The 22,218-nt window shown below is 33.6% G+C and overlaps 1 protein-coding gene across 2 annotated transcripts in view; it reads left to right on the top strand.

Annotated features, from left to right (window-relative positions):
- Positions 1-22,218, top strand: part of LOC106470550 (zinc finger protein 423-like) — a 73,006-nt gene that overhangs the window by 36,577 nt on the left and 14,211 nt on the right. Inside the window, exons 1-2 of one of the 2 annotated variants that reach the window (XM_013931114.2) lie at positions 7,274-7,298; positions 12,135-12,331. In XM_013931114.2, coding sequence (XP_013786568.1) covers positions 7,274-7,298; positions 12,135-12,331 — 222 coding nt within the window. Of the gene's footprint in view, positions 1-7,273; positions 7,299-12,134; positions 12,332-22,218 lie in introns of those variants that run through there. The other variant, XM_022400138.1, reaches the window with a different exon arrangement.

Raw genomic sequence — 22,218 nt, 5'->3', positions numbered from 1 at the left:
GTGTTCAGTCTTGGACTCCTTACCTTAGGAAGAGCATTGAATTGCTGGAAAGGGTTCAGAGAAGGGCTACTAGGATGATACTTGGGATAGAAAAGTTGTCATACGAGAGAGGTTAAGATATCTCAAATTGTTTTCTCTTGAAAAAAAGAAGGATTAGAAGGGATCTGATAGAGGTGTTTAAGATTGCTAAGGGGATTGATAGTGTTGATGCATCATCTTTTTTCACACTTAATGGTGAGAATCTTAGGACTAGGGGACAAATATATACATTTTGGCAAAGTAGGAGTCATATTCATCTAATACAGTTTTATTTTTCTAACAAGGTAGTTTGCCTTTGAAATGGGTTGCCATCGGATGTTGTGGAGGCAGTAAATTTAAGTGGGTTTAAAGAAAGGCTTGAGAAATATATAAACTACAAAGGCTAGCTTTGAGTTTTTTATAATTTTAGTTTAGTTCAGTGGATGAGACAGCCTAAATATTATGTTATGTTATTGCAGTTTGTCATGTTACGACATGATTGGTTTCATTAGCAGTTAATTTTAACCATATAGCTAATTAGACGAAGAAAGTTTAATCTTATTGCAGGATATTTATGATAAAGGATTGTTCAAAGTTTATATTTTTGTTACTTGTTCCTCGCTCACAGTAGTATTTTTGATATAATTATGATAAAAAGACTAACTCAAGAAGTAACCAAACAATATCTTTAACATGAAATAATGATTCTGATAAACAGCCTAAAACAGTTCAATCAGCATGAGACAGTATTTCAGGGAAATTTTCGTATGAATGATATTCTTTAACTGGTTAAAACTGTTTCTGAGTAAATACACTTAAGTATTAACTATATATTTCTTTAAATTACGCTTTGTAATATTTCTTTAATTATACCTATAGATGTTTTCAAGAAATACGGTTTTACATTGTTTAGCAACCTATAATTCCGTTTCTTAAGTAATATGCTATGACATTTAACTATGTGTAACTAGCTCTCAAACATTATGCATTGTTCAACTATACTTATAGCTGTTTCTGGGGAAAATACCCGTTAGTGTATTTTTAACAACTAAAAACAGTTTCTTATAAATTAAAAAATAAAGTGTAACAGTTGCCCAGCATTTTACATTGGTAAAACAGAACGTAAATTGAATATCAGTTTAAAAGAACACCAATAATCCCTTCCCAAGTCCATGAGCATATGAATAAAAACAAACACAGTTTTTCTGAACAGAATGCCACAGTACTTAATATGAACCTGACATTAACCGAAGAGAAATCAGAGAATGTTTATTAATAAGATCAAACAATCCCACAATTAACAAATACCCAGGTACATTTTTTTTTATATCTTTGATCGCTATTTCCCCAGACATTTCTAATATTGTGCAAATATTTTGCATAACATGTTCTATAGTTTTTCTTACTGTTGTTGTTGTTTTATATATATATTATATTTATTTATTTATTCATTCACTTTTATTTTAGCTTTTTTCTGTTTAACCATGAATAAATAATCTGTCAATTCACATGGATTTATATGTACATGGATAAGTAACCACTATCAATTCTAAAATTAAAATACATTGTTATATTGTCCAAGGTTGATTTAAATTGTTTGTTTGTTTTTGAATTGCGCGCAAAGCTACACGAGGGCTATCTACGCTACCCGTCCCTAATTTAGCAGTGTAAGGCTAGAGGGAAGGCAGCTAGTCATCACCACCCACCGCCAATTCTTGGTCTACTCTTACCAACGAATAGTGGGATTGACGGTCACATTATAACGCCCTCACAGCTGAAAGGGCTGGCATGTTTGGAGGGGCGGGGATTCGAACCAGCCACCCTCATATATGCGAGTCGAGCGCCCTAGCCACCTGGCCATGCCGGGCCCTTGATGTAAATACTAATTCGTTTTTTTACCGTTAAAACTTGTGTACTTGAGAATGATCACACCAGTGATCGAAATGTCGTATCTGTTCTAAATAAAAATCTTACATACTATAAAAGCTCTAACTTGTAATATAATATACTTAATCAGTAAGTAAACTCAAAACGAAACTACTCTTTTGTATTGTTTAACAACTCATAAACTTTGTTTCTGAGAAACTAATTGCACACTTCTCATATCAATATGGTTTTCATAAAAAGCTATCTCTGAAATAAATGATTTATATTAATTGCAGTTTTTTTCTCTTTAGCTTTTTCAATGAATAAATATATTACAATGAGTACAACTCAAACTCAGCTAAGCGTAAAGAAAGTTTTTTGGTCTGTCTTGGTGGCAATAAATTTGAAACTTGCACGCATGCGTGAACAATAGGTAAGGAATTAATCTCGGTTGTTCGTTCAAATTAAGTTCACAGTTAACTCTTAACACATGAAAGTTGACCAAGGGGTTATAACAAATAACCATAGATTAGAGACGGAATGTTAAGTATATTTAAGAACTTTAATGTAAATATGTTGACATTGTAAAGCGCTTTAATCCGGAACTCTCAATATTAAATATCTTCGCGAACGTTGCATGCAAATAAAATGAAACTACAAGTTGTAGAACAAGCCACAGCTAAGCTTGTTAGGCTTGACTTAACACTGTAATAAGTATCTGTAGCATAACCTGTAAAGTAACAAAATGTTTATTCAAGTTGTTTGGGTTTTTTTAAATAACAATTAGGATGATTAATAACTGAAAAGGTAAGGTGCCCAGTGCCCACATATCATTATGTCCTTAGTTGCCTGGTGGTGTTCTGCGGTCGCTAATTTTTCCTTTTCACACACACAGATATAAAACCTTTCTAGGTGAAACATTCAGGGTTTAATGACTCATGTAAAGGATTTGAGGTCATTTTTTTACATGGACCCCAAATGAAGCTGTTATGCAGGAAGTTTGATACATAATGACTTCGCCATGATTGGTATATATAAGAATTCTCAATGTTACGTACAAACAAATATTAAACTTAGGATACTGAGAATTTCTAATACAAATATTGTTTGTTTGTTTGTAGTTAAGCACAAAGCTACACAATGGGCTATCTGTGCTCTGCCCACCACGAGTATCGAAACACGGTTTCTAGTGTTGTAAGTACGCAGACATACTGCTGTGCCACTGGGGGGGGGGGGGGGGGGTCAATACAAAAATAATACAAATATTAAACTTAGGACACTGAGAATTTCCAATCCAAAAGATACAATATTAAAGTTAGGATATTGAAAAGAACCCCTAATATAAAAAGGATGCAACATTAAACTTAGGATATGAAGGAGGATTTCCAATATAAAATATACAGTATTAAACTTCGGATATGGAGGAGGATTTCCAATATAAAATATGTAATATTAAACTTAGAACACTGAAGATAACTTCCAATGTAAAATATAATAAATTTAGTATATGCTTCAATCAACTGCGCATTAAAAGATCTTGTGTAATTTTATGATATTACACCTTAAAATATGTGTACATTTAGCAAATAATTAACTAATAAAAATAAGCGTACATATATTCTATACAATAATTTTGTAGGCCTCACAACCTAAAGATGAAACATTGTTTTGTGTGTATGAGGATTTGGAGCATAGCCACACAGAGGCTATCTACACAAATCCGCCTCTAATTTGGAACTGAGAGACACGAGGAGATATAGATAGCCAACAGTAGCCAGCACCAGCTTTTGGACTACTCTCATCTAACGTATCAGTGGGATTTGACCGTCACTCTTATAACACACCCACGACTCCACTAGGCCATCCCGATCTATCAAATATTAAAAATATCTATACCATTTCATTTAACAATACAGATAAAGTTATGATAACGGTATAAAAACCTGCAAAAATTGAATTTAGAATATGTGTTGTAAACTAATACCATTCATTTGTAACGGGTATTTAATTTGTTGTAGTTGATGAAAAGTATCTAATTTTAAATAAATCATGAAATTATGAGTTCTGAAAAAACAAACAAAAAACATTACTTAGGTGTTCCAACTGTCACGTCTTCTACGCAAATGGTTTACAAATATCTTACAAAGGAAGATAAAATAGGCAGTGAACTGACAATAGCACCAGCCTGCGAATTTAAACTTCATAAAAGTTGTTTTGACTTTAAAACACGATTTTCTGTAATTCAGCTACGCAGATTTCGAAAATAATATTCTTTTTTTTTCTATCACTTTAGGATTTTTTACAAATCGGGAAGAAAAAAAAACGTTTACTTAGATCAAATTATTATTTCGTTTACCACAATGAATATTTTTTATTATCATGTTTGTTAACAAAAATACAAACAAACTGAAGAATGCATTCTCATTCATCCTGGTTTGTGTGTGTGTGTGTGTGTGAAATCCACGTCTTTTAGTCTCAAAACTACGTGTTGTGGTATTTCTTTTATGTATTGCGTTATGATGTTTTGTGAAAAATCTGTAAGCGATGGAGAAATTTTCGGATTCAGCGTACAGGAATTACTGTAGAACATGTAAAAATTTCAAGACAATAAAACCATCGCAGGCCTTTGTAATCAGCCAGTAGAAAAAAAAAAGCGGAAATGTACTGAACTTTAGCAGGTTTATGTGGTCCGAATTATTAGCGCTGGCAGATTTGTTCCGCCCCGCTGGGTATAGAGTGCCACCTATTCCACCTTGTTTCACTATCTTGTGTATGCATCGTTCTCTTTCCATCTCCGTTTCCGTCGATTGGTGCTGCAAGATGTATGTAGGACGTTAAACAGGAAACATTAATTGAAGAATGATGCTTTTCTTTGTTTAATCTTGACGAATTCTTCAACAAAGAAAAAGAGTCAAAGTTGTAAATCATGAAGACAAAATAATCAGTTTATCGGAAAAGTGAGTTCATGTTTGAATTTATTGAAGGAATGACTTTCTCCTTTTCTTACTAAGAAAACTAAACTCGACGAATCAATAATTCAGGGCCTGGCATGGCCTAATGGTTAGGGCGCATGAATCGCAATATACGGGTTCGAAACCCGTCACCGAACATGTTTGTCCTTTCAGACGTGGTGGCGTTATAACGTGACGGTCAATCCCACTATTCGTTGGTAAAGAGTAACCAAAAAGTTGGCGGTGGGTGGTATTGATAAGCTACCTTCCCTCTAGTCTATCATTCATAAATTAGGGACGGCTACCGCAAATACTTCTCGAGTAGTTTTGCGCGAAATTTAACAATAAACAAAAGCAACAATTCAGAGCAGAAGCAACAGAGGTTAAGGTCAGGTTGAGAATCGTAAAGAAGAATTCACAAGTCAGGCTTGGAATACGATGGCATTATGAAACATTGACAGGTAAGTAACAGATGGGCCGGTGTAATGAATAATCGACCGGTCGGGATCAGAGGAAGGTGATGTAATAAAGACATATCACCCCATACATCTCATAGCTTTACATGAAACTCATATATATCTCATAGTTTAACCTTAGATAAAGTATCTGAACATGCGATAGATATCATAGCTTAATGTTAAATAAAATATCTGAACATCTTATAGATCTCATTGTTTAACCTTAGATAAAGTATCTAAACATGCGATAGATATCATAGTTTAACCTTAAATAAAATATCTGAACATCTTATAGATCTCATTGTTTAACCTTAGATAAAGTATCTAAACATGCGATAGATATCATAGTTTAACCTTAGATAAAGTATTTTAACATGCCATAGATATCATAGCTTAATGTTAAATAAAATATCTGAACATCTTATAGGTCTCATTGTTTAACCTTAGATAAAGTATTTTAACATGCCATAGATATCATAGCTTAATGTTAAATAATGTATCTGAACGCTCTGTAGATCTCACTCATATTTTTAACTTTGGGTCATGTATTTCCTAGAAGAAATAATATCCCAATGGGTTAAACTTAAGTAGTAAAATATTATTATATTGTTGTGCGTTACGAAGCTCTATATTACTTTCACCACATGTTAATTATACGTTAAGACTGGTTTATGGGATATTATAGGAAAAAGGCTATGCCTAATGGAGTATTCCGGGAGATTTTTATAATTTCTATGACCTTGTTAATTGAAGGGTATTATAGGAAAAGAAAACGTTTTGGCAGTATATCACGTTAAAAGTGACTTGTACGTTTTGTAAGAAAGATATATAGCCTACAAAAGATCAAGCATTTGTTCTGGAACTGTGATCGCAACTTTTGTGTTTGTTACATGACGATTGTGAGTCAGCCTAGCTGAGTTTTACACTAGAAACTTGTTTTTTCTTTACTTTTATCGTTTCAAACTTGTGTTTGTTTTATTCTTGTTGGTTGTCGTTTCAAACTTGGTCTTTTTTGTTTGTTTTGTTCCTTTTTGGCTGTCCTTTCAAACTTGGTCTTTTTTGTTTGCTTTGTTCCTGTTGGCTGTCCTTTCAAACTTGGTCTTTTTGTTTGCTTTGCTCCTGTTGGTTGTCCTTTCAAACTTGGTCTTTTTGTTTGCTTTGTTCCTGTTGGTTGTTATTTCAAATTCGGTCATTTTGTTTGCTTTGTTCCTGTTGGTTGTTATTTCAAATTCGGTCATTTTGTTTGCTTTGTTCCTGTAGGTTGTCCTTTCAAACTTGGTCTTTTTTGTTTGCTTTGTTCCTGTTAGTTATTCTTTCAAACTCGGTCATTTTGTTTGTTTTGTCCCCGCTGGTTGTTTCAAACTCGGTCATTTTGCTTACTTTGTTCTTGTGAGTTGTAATCTGGTAAATTGTGCATGTGAATTATATTTGTCAATAACATGTTAGAAGGTAGATGATAATTATATAAATGCCAAACTCAAAGAAAGCCTGCTTATTTTTTAAGACCTTAAGAGTAAATAAATTTGCCTATGAACATGTATCAACGGCAATTATATTGTACCTTTGGGAACCCTAGGAGAAAGGGTGTATAATTGACCATGTCCTCTATCTATTAGGGATCTTATCTTTTTTTTTATGTATAATATACAGATGTACGCGCAGTGTCCATCTGCTTGGCTTTAAAGTGTACACGTGTTGGTCTTATCATGAAGACCTGTGCTGAAACGTTATCAGTGAAGCGTGAAAATCAGTAGCATGGTTAACCAAGTGTCGTCTACATCGTTTTTCAGCAAGCTGTATCATTCTAGCTCGGGTTATCCCAGTGTAATTTCCTCTTATACCTCGTGCCACGCACGCACAAATAAATCTCAAGTACATAGAAGTAGCCAACTGCCAAACGTCGTCCCACCCAGGTTTGTTAAGCAATATGAGAGCAAATGAACCAAGTCAGTGCAGTGTGAAGCTGTAGTTAGACTCAAGATGAAAGTTGTGGAACCTATATCTGGTAGGTTTTTACTGGTTTTAGGGTACCATAATCCTCTCTTTAGCAACAGGTAACCATAAATTAATTCTTCCTTTTATTTAAAGAGATATTTGTTTTTAAGGTCCTCTAAGTTGCTTTCTATACCTCAGAACATAACACAAGATAACTCTAACACAAAATGTGTTAACCGGTAAGTGCCAGTTGTATTGCCTATTTCGATGGATGGTATTGAACATACGAATTGGCTTTTGTCTTGCGTCAACTTGTTTTTGACATAAAATATAGCAACATAAAATATGTTAGATGGTAAGTGCCAGATGTACCGCCTCACTCGGTGTCTGTTCCATTTGTGACGTACGAACTGACTTTTGCCTTGCGCCAACTTGTACTTGGCATAAAATGTAGCAACTAAAAACAACCCAATGCAAAAATTATCAACTGGTAACTAATATAAAATGTCTTTACTGCCAACGGCCATGATTGTCACGTATATTAAACAATAAACGCTCCTTCTTTAAGCTTTCATCCATTGGTAAATCGGCATCTTAAATTCCTTACGTGTTCATAAATAATACTGTAAAGAGTATTATGTTCACTACAAGCAAAAGTCAAGTACATGATTTACTGACACACGTTATTGTTCTATTGTTCATATGTGGAAGATGGAGACTGACTCGAGTACTGACGTATATCAGAAACCTAATTAACAGTAAAATGTAGAATACCATATCTTTATAGATTTATCTAGACAAATTCATAAAATTCCGGGTCGATTGTACATGCTCGATATTGTTCACTTGTTTGTCAATAAGGTGTTTAATCTTGTTTACACATTTGTCATTGCGAAAGTTGACATTTTTCATTTGTTAGTTATTACGATGTTTAACATTGTCATTGTTGAATTCAGGGGGTGTACATGGGGGATTTTCCCCTGTGGGGGGTGAAGCTGGTGGAATGAATTCAAATTCAACAAAATATTTTACACCTACGGTTAATGACAAACGAACAGTATTAACCTAGCTAATAAAGCGAATTATATTAACCTTCATAATTGAAACAAATGAACAATGTTAACCACCGTAATGACAAACAAATGAACAGTTTTAATAATGGTAATGGAAACAAGTGAAAAATATCAGCCTAATTAATAGCAAACAAGGAACAATGTCAACCATCGCAAAAACAAACACTTTAACAGTATTATCCTAGGTAATGACAAAGAAGTGGACAATGTACAGTGTTGAATCCAGACCTTTTCATCTGACAGAGTGAATACAGACATTGATGAACAAGTTTACCAGTGCTTAGTCTGACAGAGTGAATACAGATATTGATGAACAAGTTTACCAGTGCTCAGTCTGACAGAGTGAATACAGACAATGATGAACAAGTTTACCAGTGCTCAGTCTGTCAGAGTGAATACAGACATTGATGAACAAGTTTACCAGTGCTCAGTCTGACAGAGTGAATACAGATATTGATGAACAAGTTTACCAGTGCTCAGTCTGACAGAGTGAATACAGACATTGATGAACAAGTTTACCAGTGCTCAGTCTGTCAGAGTGAATATCAACAAGGGTAATAAGAAACAAATTGATAGTGTTAGTAATGGTAAAGACAAACAAGTGAACAGATTTGAGACTGAGCACTGGTAATCATTCTCATCAGTGTCTGTATCAAGACACATGGAATCGTGTCGTGCAGCCAAAACATCCTGCAGGACACGCTGTGTACTATTAACAGAAGTGATAGTTTAGCAATTTTCCACCTTCTATAGCTCGGACTATGGTAATCCAAACTATCACATATTTTCAATTGATGTGCTCTATTGGACTCTTACTTTACATGCCAAATTTCAAGGCAATACATTAAGAAATACACGAAATATAAAATCTCCAATTTTGATTGAAATTCTTGCTATTATTTTTTCTAAGAGATCATGGTAGAGATGCGGAAACTTTATTTGATAGAGAAACAAAATTAACTTTCATGGATTTTTTTCAAATTTGGTACACTGAGAGACCCTTAAAACCTACAATTAGGGGTCAAATTTGGTCTAAATATAAGCCACAAGTGCAAAGTTATTCAACAAAAACTGCTCAATTTTGTCCAAAATTTTTGCGCACACCTATGCAAAAAGTCATGTGTGCTATCGGTCTCAAATTTTTGCTACAGCTTCACCTAAGAATGAATTTAGTTATTTGTTATTCGGATTAAAGACAGTTGATTTAGAGCAGCAGAACTAGAATGCGAAAGGACGTGCAGATACACAAGTATTGGTTAGACCAAGCAAATTAGATTAAAAGTTTCTAGCTCAAATTTTCAAAAGAATCATATAGGTAGACAGTTATTATTCATTACCAACTTTTGTTTTACCCACCATCATGACCCAAGTTGAACAAAAAACGCGACCTGGCTAACTAATTAATGAATATTTGCTGTAAACTTCTTATCAATGCTATAAATGAAAATACCAGTTTGGCCGCCAATTTTTATTTCATTCCTTTAAGTCTCGCACTCAATTCTTTTTTGCTGAACTTTTTTTTTAGCCGTGGCAAAGCAGCTCATAGAATGGCTCTGAGTGTTTTTTTTTTTCAAGTACAAACCTTTAGCTCATGGCCCCCTTCATCTCTTCACCAATTGGAGAACTAATTACAGTTTTGGACTCAGGAGGTCAAACCCTTTCTATTGATGTATTTGACCACGCCCAAAGTCTCAGAGATAAATTTGCTCTAATCCTGCCTAGAAGAATTTGAATTTGAGGGTAGGCTGGCAGAGATCCTGATGAGTAATAAACATCGAATCGGGTATACGCGCGTTCCACGCTTGGTATTGCTGGCGCACACAAATATAGCTAATAAAAAAGGGGGGTCTCATGTATTAGTTTATGAAACAAGAGGGAATTCTCAATAGCCGCGGCACTTGAAATTCTTTTAGGCAGGATTAGAGTAAATTAATGCATTAGACCTTTCTTGTTTCTTTTTCCTTTTTATTAGCTGTATTTTTGTGTGCCAGCAAATTACCAACTGTGAGGCGCGCGTATACCGAATTCGATTTTTATTACTCATCAGGATCTCTACCAGCCTACCCTTAAATTCAAATTCTTTTAGGCAGGATTAGAGTACCTAAGGTGATTTGGATCTGATTCACTCTGTTAGAATGAGCACTGTTAAAAATGTTCATCAATGTCTGTATTCACTCTATTAGAATGAGCACTGTTAAACATCATCAACGTCTGTAATCACTCTGTCAGATTGAGCACTGGTAAACATATTCATCAGTTTCTGTATTCACTCTGTAAAACTGAGTGAATGTGTTAATCAGTGTTCGTAATCACTCGTAACTAACCTAGAACATATAAATCAAATAATATCTAAATAATAAAATCTTTCAAAAGGTATGTGATTATTTTTACATTATTCATAACGATACGTGACTTATCTACCTTTGCTTGTGAAGTATTTATTTTAATATCTGAAAGCAATAAAAAGATTACCGTGAATTACTTTTTCTTATCTATGTGAGCCTTTTTCTTTCTCATAAAAAGTGTTCGAACCATTCACTTACTATCAGCTCTACATAGCATTCTAGTGTCAGTCACTGTGAGCTCGTTTGGTTATTCTATAATACCTACTAATCATTATTAAAGTTGATTTTGCTTTTCTGGTTATCATGTAAAGTGTGTTAACCATTCTTTAATATCTTTATATTCATTATGTGATTTGACTACTTAATCATAATGTCATTTTGTGTTCTTTAGACTATTTTCTAAACTGTACTAACCATTCTTAATTGTCACTGTGAATTGTTTAGGCTATTTTAAATTATGTTACTCATTCCTATTGTCTCTCTACACTCTTAAGGTTATTCTAAATTATGTTAACCATTCTTAATGTCTCTCTGCGATCTTCAGGTTATTTCCTAAACAGTGTTAATTATTCTTTAATGTTTATATGCTCTTTTGGTGATGTACTAACTATTCTTAATGTCACTTCGACTTTTCAGCTCATTTTGTAAACAGTGCTAAGTATTTTAATATAGCTACGAGTTACTTAATTATCCCTACTAGTACTACCATGTTTAATGTAAACCGAACTCTTTACTTTTGGGTTGTCTTTTAAGCAATACAATATTGTTACATATCTGCTCGTTTGTTAATTTACGGTATAAATTAGTTCCGAGGAACTTCAGCGATACAAATTCTTTCTTAATTAAAACTATTTTATTCTTTCTCGATACAACGTTTTAGTACACAGCATTTCCACAGTCACTTAACAACTTAACAAGCTTTATAACACGCTATAAATCACAGTAATTCACTCACACTTTACTTACGGTGCTTACTGTTCGCTTGACACAGTTATCTATCTCTTCAATCTATCTGCATATCTCTTTGATCTATGCAATTCTATCTTCTTCGCTGGCTTTATTTGCCGGGCTTATATACTAAAAAAAGAGGGCGTCTGGAACAAACTAGAGTTGCCAGGAAAATTCATGATCCGTCGAGAAACTCCAGCGCGCATGCTCTCAGCGTCGCGTGACTTCAGCTGTCGTAAAAATATTTATTCACGCCACTGTGAGCTCTTTGGAAGTTTTGTAGTGTGTATTTATCAGTTTCGTGTTTTTCAGTATTATTAATTCTCATTGTTTTGCAAACTTTGAGATTTTCATTACAAAATTGTAGCTGTTTTTGTCATAAATTATAATTTTAAAACTTTTTTTCTAAAACAAAAACAAGTGTAATCCCCAGTCAGCAATTTTTATAAAAAGAATACTAAAAGCAAGCTATAAGACTATAAAAGATAATTATAAAATAACCTTATTCTACAACTTAACAGTAATCTAATATTTTTTTAGGGATAACCAGTGAAACTAAAATTGCGAATTGCATAGAAACTTCCGATCCTCCACAGAACTCGATGAGCTCCCTCGTGCCTTCAGACCGAGACGATGACGTAGCCTACACTGTTGGAAGAACGAACAGCACGTCGTACTGTTGCCACTATTGTGATAAGACTTTTCCACGTGTCAGTTTACTTAAAAGGCACGAGCAAGTAAGTAACGAAATCACCTTCTCCCCCCCCCCCCGTTTTGTTATTAAAACTCAATATTCCATCGTTGATTTACTGATTGTAATCATTGACCTGAAACCGCGATTCTCTACCTGTAATTAATGGACCCCTAGGGGTACAAGGCCGCGATGGTAAAGATTGAGTTTCCATATTAGAGTTTAAAAAAACATAAAAATAATAACGATATTATGTTCGATGTAATCAAAATAATGTTTTATTTGAAGTTATCACTAAATCATATACTTATGTTAATACCGCTTTTACACACGTGAGATCACTTCGCGGATACTGGTAGGCCTATTTGAGTAGAAAATAAAAATTGGACAACAACAGGTTGTTTTGGCCGCACGACAGATCACCGCGTTTCTTGCCCTCTGAATTTTTCCGCCTTTAGCGGATTGCCGCCCTTGCCTATCTGCTAAAACCAGGCAAAAACCCTATGCAATGAGTGACTAGAGCCAAGCCTTTATAGTATACCGTAATCCTGGAACAGAAAATGATTTTAATAATAATGTAGTAAAGAAGTAAATAATTCCCCAATAAGAAACAGTGTAATTAGAAACTCAAGTAAAAAGATGTTAATTTTTAAACTGCAGGATACACTGTGTGTTATTAACAGGAATGATAGTTTAGCGATTTTACACCTTCTGTAGCTCGGACTTTGGTAATCCGAATTATCACATATTTTACGTGGATATGTTCTACTAGACTCTTACTTCACATACCAAACTTCAAGGCAATCCATTAAGAAATACCTGAGATATAACATCTTCAATTTTGATTGAGTTTCTTCTTATTTTTTTCTTCGCACCAAGGTACGGAAACTTTATTTGATAGAAAAATATACTTAACTTTTATGGATTTTTTTCAAATCTGGTTCACTGATAGATCTTTTCAACCTACAATTAAAAGTCTCATTTGGTGTAAGTATAATCCACATGTGCAAAGTTATTCAACGAAAACCGCTCAAATTTAACAAACTTTTGCGCACGTCTACGCAAAAAATCACGTGAGCTGTCGGTCTAACATTTTTACTACAGCCTCCGCTAAGAGTAAAGAGAGACCATTTTAGTTTTGTCATTCGGATATAAAGCAGCAAAACTATAAGGTTAAAGGACGTGCAGATACATAAGTACTGGTTAGGCCAAGCAAACTAGATTAGTAGTTTCTAGCTCAAGTTTTCAAAAGAATCATACGGGTGGAAAGTTATTATCAATTATTCATTGTCAACTTTTCAGTAAAAATTTACTAAATTTTATGGAATTATCCTAATTAATAAGCGTTTAGCGTCACGTAATATTTGCTTAAACAATAAGCATAAATGATGATTTTTGACACGGCTGTACAGATTGCATTGGGGTGATGACAAGAAACTGTTAATCTAAATTCCATGGCGTTAGTATAAAGAAAGTTATTAACACTGTTTTAGAAAGGAAACACTACCACCATATAGTTTAAAGAATCTGATTGGTTCTGTAAAGTAAAGGTCTGTTCCGAATAACAGGGTTGCGATCCTAAAGCTAATGTGGGTTACTGTCGAGTGTCACTTTCTTACTTTGGTATATATTGACAGAACGTCATGATATCTAACCAAAAACACGTTAGGTGTGAAAAAATGGTGCGGCCAAAAAAAGGATTGAGTGTGCAACTTAAACGAATGAAGTTAAAACTGGCGGCCAAACTGATAACTGCACTTATAGCACTGATGATAATTTTATAGCAAATATTCATTCATTAGTTAACTGAGCCGCGTATTTTGTTTCACACACCATCATGACCCAAGTTGAACAAAAAACGCGGCCTGGCTAACTAATGAATGAATATTTGCTATCAAATTCTTATCAATGCTATAAGTGTAGGTTTTGATTTCATTCCTTTAAGTCGCACACTCAATTCTTTTTTTTTATACCTAAGGTGTTTTTGATTAGATATACATTAACGCACGTACGCAAAGGAGTTCGAGGCGATTCGGTCGTACTCCCTGTTTTTGTAATGCAAAAACATTATGCTTATATAGTTATAGTATTAGCATGCTTTGCATGCTGATTGTGCTTCGCGCAATATGTGTTGGCTTTTGACCTCACAAATTAGAACCTTCCTTTTAAACATTTTGCGTACGAGCTTGATATTATATTTCTTTTAAGAGAATCGAATGTTTCGTGTTTACAGAAGTTCGTGGGGAACATTGGTTTATCATTTTTAGTTTGTTCTTTTAAACTTTTTTTTTCATTTGATAAGTTTTTGTTTTATTGAAATTTTGATTTTGTGGATTTAAATGTTGTTTTTAAGAGTGAAATTTTTTGTTTTTTAATTTAATTTTGATTTTCTTTTAGTTGTTTATTTCAACTGCGGTGGAAAATCACGTGTTATTTCTTTTCATGCCTAATAACAAAAGGCGAAAGAGGTTGAGCCGCTGCTAGAAGCGGTAGTCTTATGTTTGTGTACAACAATAACATGTTTAATCATCATTATTTGCACTTTGTTTTTGTATTATTTTGCTTCCATCATAAACACACGTTGAATTATTCCGTATTTATTTTATGGTGAATCATTATTGTGCTGAAAATGACCACTCGAGATAATTAATATTTCCCAGGAAGATAAATGGCAGAACAAGTATTATCCTATAATTATATGCCATCTCAGTCAGTATCACATCATCTCTAATAGCTCTAGAAAAAATATTGGATGGTGGGTGGATGGTAACAAGTTTATTATTTATTCAATAAAATTTGCTACAGGCTACGATCACTTTGACGCAAGTCGTAGGTCTAAGTTCACAAACAATCTTTTCAGCATAAACTGAAACTACTATTACACTAACAACGTGTAACAGAATTTCCTTGATTGATAACAAATACTGATTAATTTACTAACTTTTACCGAGTAATTTGCTCGATCAATTCCCTCTCGTACAACAGCTGCTCGATCATTCACACCTAAATACTTCACTCAAGGTGTAGATATTTGTTGAAGTTTTATCTTAAAGTCACGCGCTCTCTAGATAATGACTTAGAGATCAAGTAAATTTATAAAAGTAGTCCTAGACTATCTAAAATCACAATTTTAGTAGTGTTATAATGTGATGGCCAATCCTCTTTTTATTGGCAAAGAATAGCTCAAGAGTTAGCAGTCGGTAGGGTTTACTAGCTGTCTATCACTTCTAAATTAGGGTTGGTTAGTGCAGATAGCCCTCAAGTAACTTTGAAGGAAATTTAACAAACAAACCTAATATAGAAAAAGGGTACATTATAAAGACGAGAATCAGTTAGTGGAATGCCAGTTATTTAGTGAACTTTATTTAGTTTCAGTTTGTTCAGTGATTTAAAAGTTAGTAAAATATTCATATGAGTAAATTTTTGTCGAAACTGAAAACGTCATTTGAGCTTGCCTACAACAGTGTGCAAGTGATAGTAGCCTATAGCAAATGTTAAGGAAGGATTAAACTAATTTGTTATTGTTACATGAAATGGACTTCCTATTATTTTTACCAAATAAGTTAAAAGAATCCACCCAAAGAAAACCCAATGCTGGTGTTAGAAGTGAGATTATTTTGGTGAAAATAACATAGAACATTGAGTAAACTTTAACTTTACGACAGGATATGGAAGATTTATTGGAGTTAATGAGGCAGTCAGAAGAAAATAAAGAAGATAGAGAAAGTTAAAATAAGAGTAAAAGGTAAGAAACAGAAAGTCAAGAGACAAGTTAAAAGGAAGAGATGTAATATTTTAAAGAAGAATTAAAATAAAAAATATATCTGATTGAAAACAAGATTAATGAAGCTATTGGATAAGCACAGAGAGATTGCAACAAAAAGATTAAAGAGCACAGAAAGGCTGTAATTATAAAATTGGAGTACAGAAAGATTAAAACAGAAGATTAATGGGGCATAGAAGAACATCAATGATAAGTGACATTTACAAAACAATTGATAAATACAAATATTAAACCGGCAATAATTCTTTCTACATCTGCCCAAGAATTACAATCTAAAGCACCATTATTTATTGAATATGGAATAGAGGAACATATTTGATCTATACCTGTTACCACTACTGCTATGCCATCTGTTATTGCAGGACCTTCCAGGACTATTCCAGTCATGTCACTGCCAAATCCAGTTCCAGAAGTTTAGTTGGCCAATTCAAAAATATTACCCAATTGTGAAAACAAACTATGATGAAAAGGTAACATGAGAGGCGTATTAGGCTCAGTTCTAAACAATTTCTAAATTGAATAAATGTCCTAGTGAACAATGAGCTATTAATCTTGCTGCCACTAATTGAAAAGAACCAGCTTTAACGACGTTAAGTAACCGTTCAGCTAATTTCCGAAACAACTATCAAACATCAGTAGCTGCCTTATCCAACAGGTTCAGAGTAACACACCACAAGGAGGTATCCAGAGCAAATTTTTGGAATAGGTGACAAAAAAAAAAAGAAGAGAAGAAACCTTAACTGAACTTGTAGAAGATTTGGAAATGCTTGCCCAGTTATCTTACCTGGATGTTCCATGAGAAATGATGGATTAGTTGATACGTGATTAATTTATAGCCGCCATAAAAGTTGACGATATAAGATTTGTGTTAAAGCAAAATATATATGTCTCTTTAAAGGAAGCTCTGCAGTTGGGAATGGAAGTTGAATCCGTTATAATTGTAGATGAACCACTAAAGACACTATCTACTATTATGGGATCATCAAATCCTGTAGTATTGAAACATCAACTTCTCATAACGACAATCTAGAATAATTAAAAGAATTAATCAGACAGCTATTCACACAGGGTGTAGGAAATAGATCACAAAAAATAAATGTTTCAAGTATAACTTGAAAAGGCATACTGTGAGAAACTGTAGCTTAAAACCTGTATGGAATAATAACTCTTAGAGAGAGCTGTTATAATTGTGGGAAATATGTTATTACAGCCAAGACTGTAAGTAGTCAACAGCTGTTATTAAACAAGAGAGAAAATACCCTAAGAGTCTGTCTTAGAGCCTAAGTATATCAAAAGAACAACAAAGAGCTAACAAAACATCAGAAAACAAGAATGAGACAAATGAGATAAGAAGTTCATTATTTGAAGAAAAACATTCATGAGGCCATGGCTTTATTGATGGAAAACCCAGTAATACATTGCTTAATACTATATAATGTTTAATACTAGTTCTGTAGCCACAATTGTTAAACCAGTTTGTTGATGAAAGATTGAAAATTGTCTCCAGAGATGAAGATGGATTGATGTAAACAGCAGGTGGACATAAAGTTTCAGAAAAAGGGATGTTGGGAGATACTCTTAGTGTAGGAAGCTTCTCTATACATCGAGAAAGAGTGCACATTGTGAACTGGCTTCATGTGGATACATGAATGCAAAGTTAGGCTAGCTTTCAATAGCTTCACACTATACTACTATGAAATCCTTATGTACTACACGACAATTACTACACCAGAGATTGAATTTTCAATGATAACAGGGAGGGTGGTAATTGTACACCAAAAAGTGAAGTACTTATACCAGGAGTTATTAGCAAAAATTCTACATCTAGTGATTGGGGTGTAATGGAACTAAACACTCTAGTTGTTTGGAAGAGTTCTCGTAGATCTGAAGAATAAAGATATATTGCATGACTTTGCCTGGAAAAGTGATAAAATTAAAAGTCGCTATGGTGTTAATTCTGATAAGACTTGATTTTGTCAAGGTGACATGGTATGGCTGAACAATCCCCATCACAAAAAAGGACTAACTCCAAATTTAGGTGGAGGTTGGGAAGGGCCATATGTTCTATTGAAAAGAATCAATGATGTATTTTAGAGAATCCAGAAGGAAAGACGTCTATGTCAAAGGTTATCTACCATGATCATCATTGGAAGTATGCCAGTGAAAAACAACCAACTGGGTGTAACTCCAAAATATAATCTGTGAGCAGAAAGTTAACTTTCTGAGGAGCCCAGGTTCCTGTCGAGACCACTTCCAGTGAATCAACAAGTATAGAACGCCCAGTGGATACATTCGGTCATCTACCAAGGAAGAACTCCCATAGCAACAGGACAGCCAGTGATAATAAGAGACAAGAAAGAGGTCATCCCATTTGTATATCATGGACCTCGAAAGAGAAAACCAACAAAAACGATTTGGTGAATGGACAGTTTACTGTATTGCTTTATGTTTGTATTAGGATTGTTCAAGTGACTTCACAATCCAAGAAAGGGGCAGTGTTATAAGCTATATTTTTATAGTTTTAATAAGATATTTGTAAGAAGGTGCATGACATTTGAATCAAGTAAATTTATAAAGAAGTCCTAGAATATCTAGAATGTTCGTTAATGTTAATGATTGAGGGACTTTACGAACTATCTAGAAAAGGGAGTGATTTACAAATATCAGAATCAGTGAAGCAATGAGTTCATTTAGTCGAGTTTCAGTTATTCGGTGAAGTATTTAGTTTTAGTTCGTTCAGAGGTTGAGAAGTTACTGAAATATTCATATCAGTGTTAGTTATCATGTATATTCAGTTACTCGATTGATTAGCCATGAAATTGTGCAAGTAAGTTTATTGGTACATTACTCGTAGTACCATTCGCGAGTAAATGTCTGTTGAAAATGAAAATTATATTTGTGAACTTAGGGCCACAACTGTGTATAACTGTGGCAAAAGTTAAAGAAGAAATATACTAATTTGTTATTGGTACGGTATTGGTCTTTCCTTAACTTTCACCAAATAATTTAGAAAAGCCCGCCAAACGAAAGAACAACGTTACAACACTTACAATAATATTGTGAAACAAATGTAATAGACTTAAAATAATAACCAAAACTCTAGCGCTTTCGAATAGTTGGCTATTCTTCTTCAGGTGTAACTGATCCTTTGTGCTAACTCTTTCATCAAAAGTGAAACAAATGTAATGTTTAATTGCCATTAAAATACAGTGTATCATGTGAAACTATAAATGTTGACACAATGTAAACCCCAGACTACATAAAAATAACTTCAATATATTAAATGTGAAATTCTTGTAATACATATTTATGTATTACTTGTCCTAATACAATTCTTTTCTAATTTTATAGTCTATAACTAATGATACAAGTACCATTATTTAACCACCACTGATAATTATATATAAAACTTCCATAAACCAGATACTAAAAAGTATTAATTACACAGGATTTTACGAAGTTTAGAACAGCATTGTCAGACAATGTTTATTCACGAAATCAAGTGGAAATGTTTACGGTTGAGCACACAGGTTTTCATGCATGTGTCATGGGTATCGACTAATTCTACCTCTATCTCTCACACCCTAAATTCTTACTAAGCCTATTTATACGTCTTAGGTATTGTTTGTTCCGCCATTTTGATTCCTGGGTTACATTAATTATTTCGCTTGATCATATTTAGCACATCAATGATTCACTACAGAATAAATATAGAATAATTCAGACATCTGTTTATGACGAAGACGAAAGAATATAAAACTGAAGTATAAAGAAGATTTATTAATGTTTATATTTATAAAATGACGGTAGCAAAATACCTAAAGCCAAGCCTATATGGGTTGTTTTATTCCCATTGGATGGAAAACAGTACATAAAAATGTTAACTTTTTTATTGTTCCTTTTGGGAAAACATTAAACTTATCATTTTCTCGACACCAAGGGATCCTATCCTCTCTAGATCCTACAAAGAGCCCCCCCCCTCCAACACACCCCATACTCGAGAAAGAATCTTGATGTGTATCTCCTTAAAGTATATGAAAGAATAGATTACTCAACATTATTTGTAATAGTTGAAATATATGTAAATGAGATGAAAATCTTACTTTTAAAGTTCAAATCTATCTATATTTTGTTATCGAGTCTAAACAAAGAAGTTTTTGTAGACAATAAGTTACAGGTTCGCTACGACTCCTATTTCTCTCCTCCAGTTTTTATTAATACGACCCTGTAATAAGGTGTAACCTAACAATACTGAGTATGTTGGAGTTATGTCTAGCCTCCAATCAATATTTTATTTAAATAATCTTCAAAGTGATCATAAAATGTATTTGGGAGAGGAAGGATTCTACATCCTTTCCAACTACAACCCTCTGTATAGCTGTGATATAACTATTGAAAATTTAAAAAAACTACCAGAAACCTATTTACATTTTTATCTCCACCTCCCTTTCTATTTCCATCGATTTCTGCTCCCCCCCCCCTCACCATCAGTGACCGAAAGAATGTGTACAGACTATGATAATAAAGTTATTAGTGTTCAACCATGTTTTGGTCTTGATTTATTAAATGTAGCAGCGTTATGTGTTTGAGATAAAAACTTGTTTTTAATTTTCTGAGGGAAAAGAGGTTGGATGAAATATTTAAAGCGTTTTGTCAGCTGTGGTTTGTCCTGACTATGTGATATGTACTTTACTGCCATTTTAACGTTACGTTTTTTCTTACTGCTTATGAAACAACATTTTGGATAGGCTATGGATGTCATCACGATCCAACCCAGCTGACGATTTATGATGTTAAACGAAAAGACTTTTGGGAAGTCGAAAGATTGATTCAAATGTTATTTTTAAACACCTTTGGTTTGAAATCTGAAATGGGCAAATTAACAGAAATATGGAAAAACGTATGCAATCAAGCGTGATTTTTAGGCATAAAGGACACTAGTAACTAATCCATGATTTACTTTTTTTGTTGTTAATTTCATTATCTATATCACAAATGAAATGTTTCTATTAATTATATACTGTATGAGAAATATCAGGGATCCTGATAAACGTCTAAGCAAACACAAATGATTTTTGCTCATATGCATATCCCTAGTTCCAAAAAGATGCTCACATGTTGTGACGTCACAGTTGTGAACGATTCCAATCACTCTTTTGATGAATATATATCAAATATACTGTAATTTAAAAACATATCATGACAGAATGTTATGTCGAAAAAAACTATTTTCACAAGCTAAATTATCCGTTCGCACATCTTGGCTTTGAGCCTGGTTCTGGAAAATGTCTTCCTCTGGTTTGTCCTCGCAGGGTTAAGAGATTTCTTCAATCTTAGGTTCATTGCTTACATATTCTGTCATTAGTTCAAACTGATATGGTTCAATATTGTTTACTGGTACACATAGCTCTTCGTTGCTGATGTGTTCTAAATCCATGAACTCATATTTACCATAGATAATTTTAACTCTATCTCTTTGGCCTGGTAAACGTGCACATGTCATGACTTTTTACAGTGTTACATTTAAAAACGTAATTAGACATTTCATTCTTAATGAATGTAGCACGAAAACATAGTTTATAGGCAAACGTTTGATATTATGCAAGTTTTAATTTATTAATTTCAAAGAATTATATTTAAAAAAATATTAATCTTAATTTTTCTGTGTCACATGACATGTCTAAACTCCGATTTCTCAATTTCAGAAACTTATTACTTCAACAGTATGCTTTCATAGTTTCCAACCAATTAAAAACCCAAACTCTTTACAGCTATTTGATTTTTGCAGATATATATAATAACAGTCTGCCGTAGTTTCTTTATTTGCAAATTTATAATCCTACTTGAACATCTAAACAAAGCCAGATAAATTGTAATACTTTTGGGACATTATATTCTAGTGACTGATATATGTTTTTGTGTTGAAAGCTGCGTGAATTAATTTTTGAAGACCTAAATGTACGAGAAAAAATTAGGCTTATGCGTATGCAAAGATCGCGCGTTCTTTATGTCAAATAGCTGTTACGTCTCCGTTTGTTAATTAACTTTCCGTAACTTCGTTCCGACGAAACTTTAGTGACACAAGTCCTTACTTAATAAAACTGGTTTATTCTTTCCGAATATAACTTTACGATACACTTAATTTCAAC

Source organism: Limulus polyphemus, unplaced genomic scaffold (genome assembly GCF_000517525.1).
Source record: "Limulus polyphemus unplaced genomic scaffold, Limulus_polyphemus-2.1.2 Scaffold106, whole genome shotgun sequence".
In the NCBI taxonomy this organism is placed as follows: domain Eukaryota; kingdom Metazoa; phylum Arthropoda; class Merostomata; order Xiphosura; family Limulidae; genus Limulus; species Limulus polyphemus.
The sequence above is the reverse complement of the archived record's forward strand: the minus strand, read 5'-3'. Positions and strand labels throughout refer to the sequence as shown.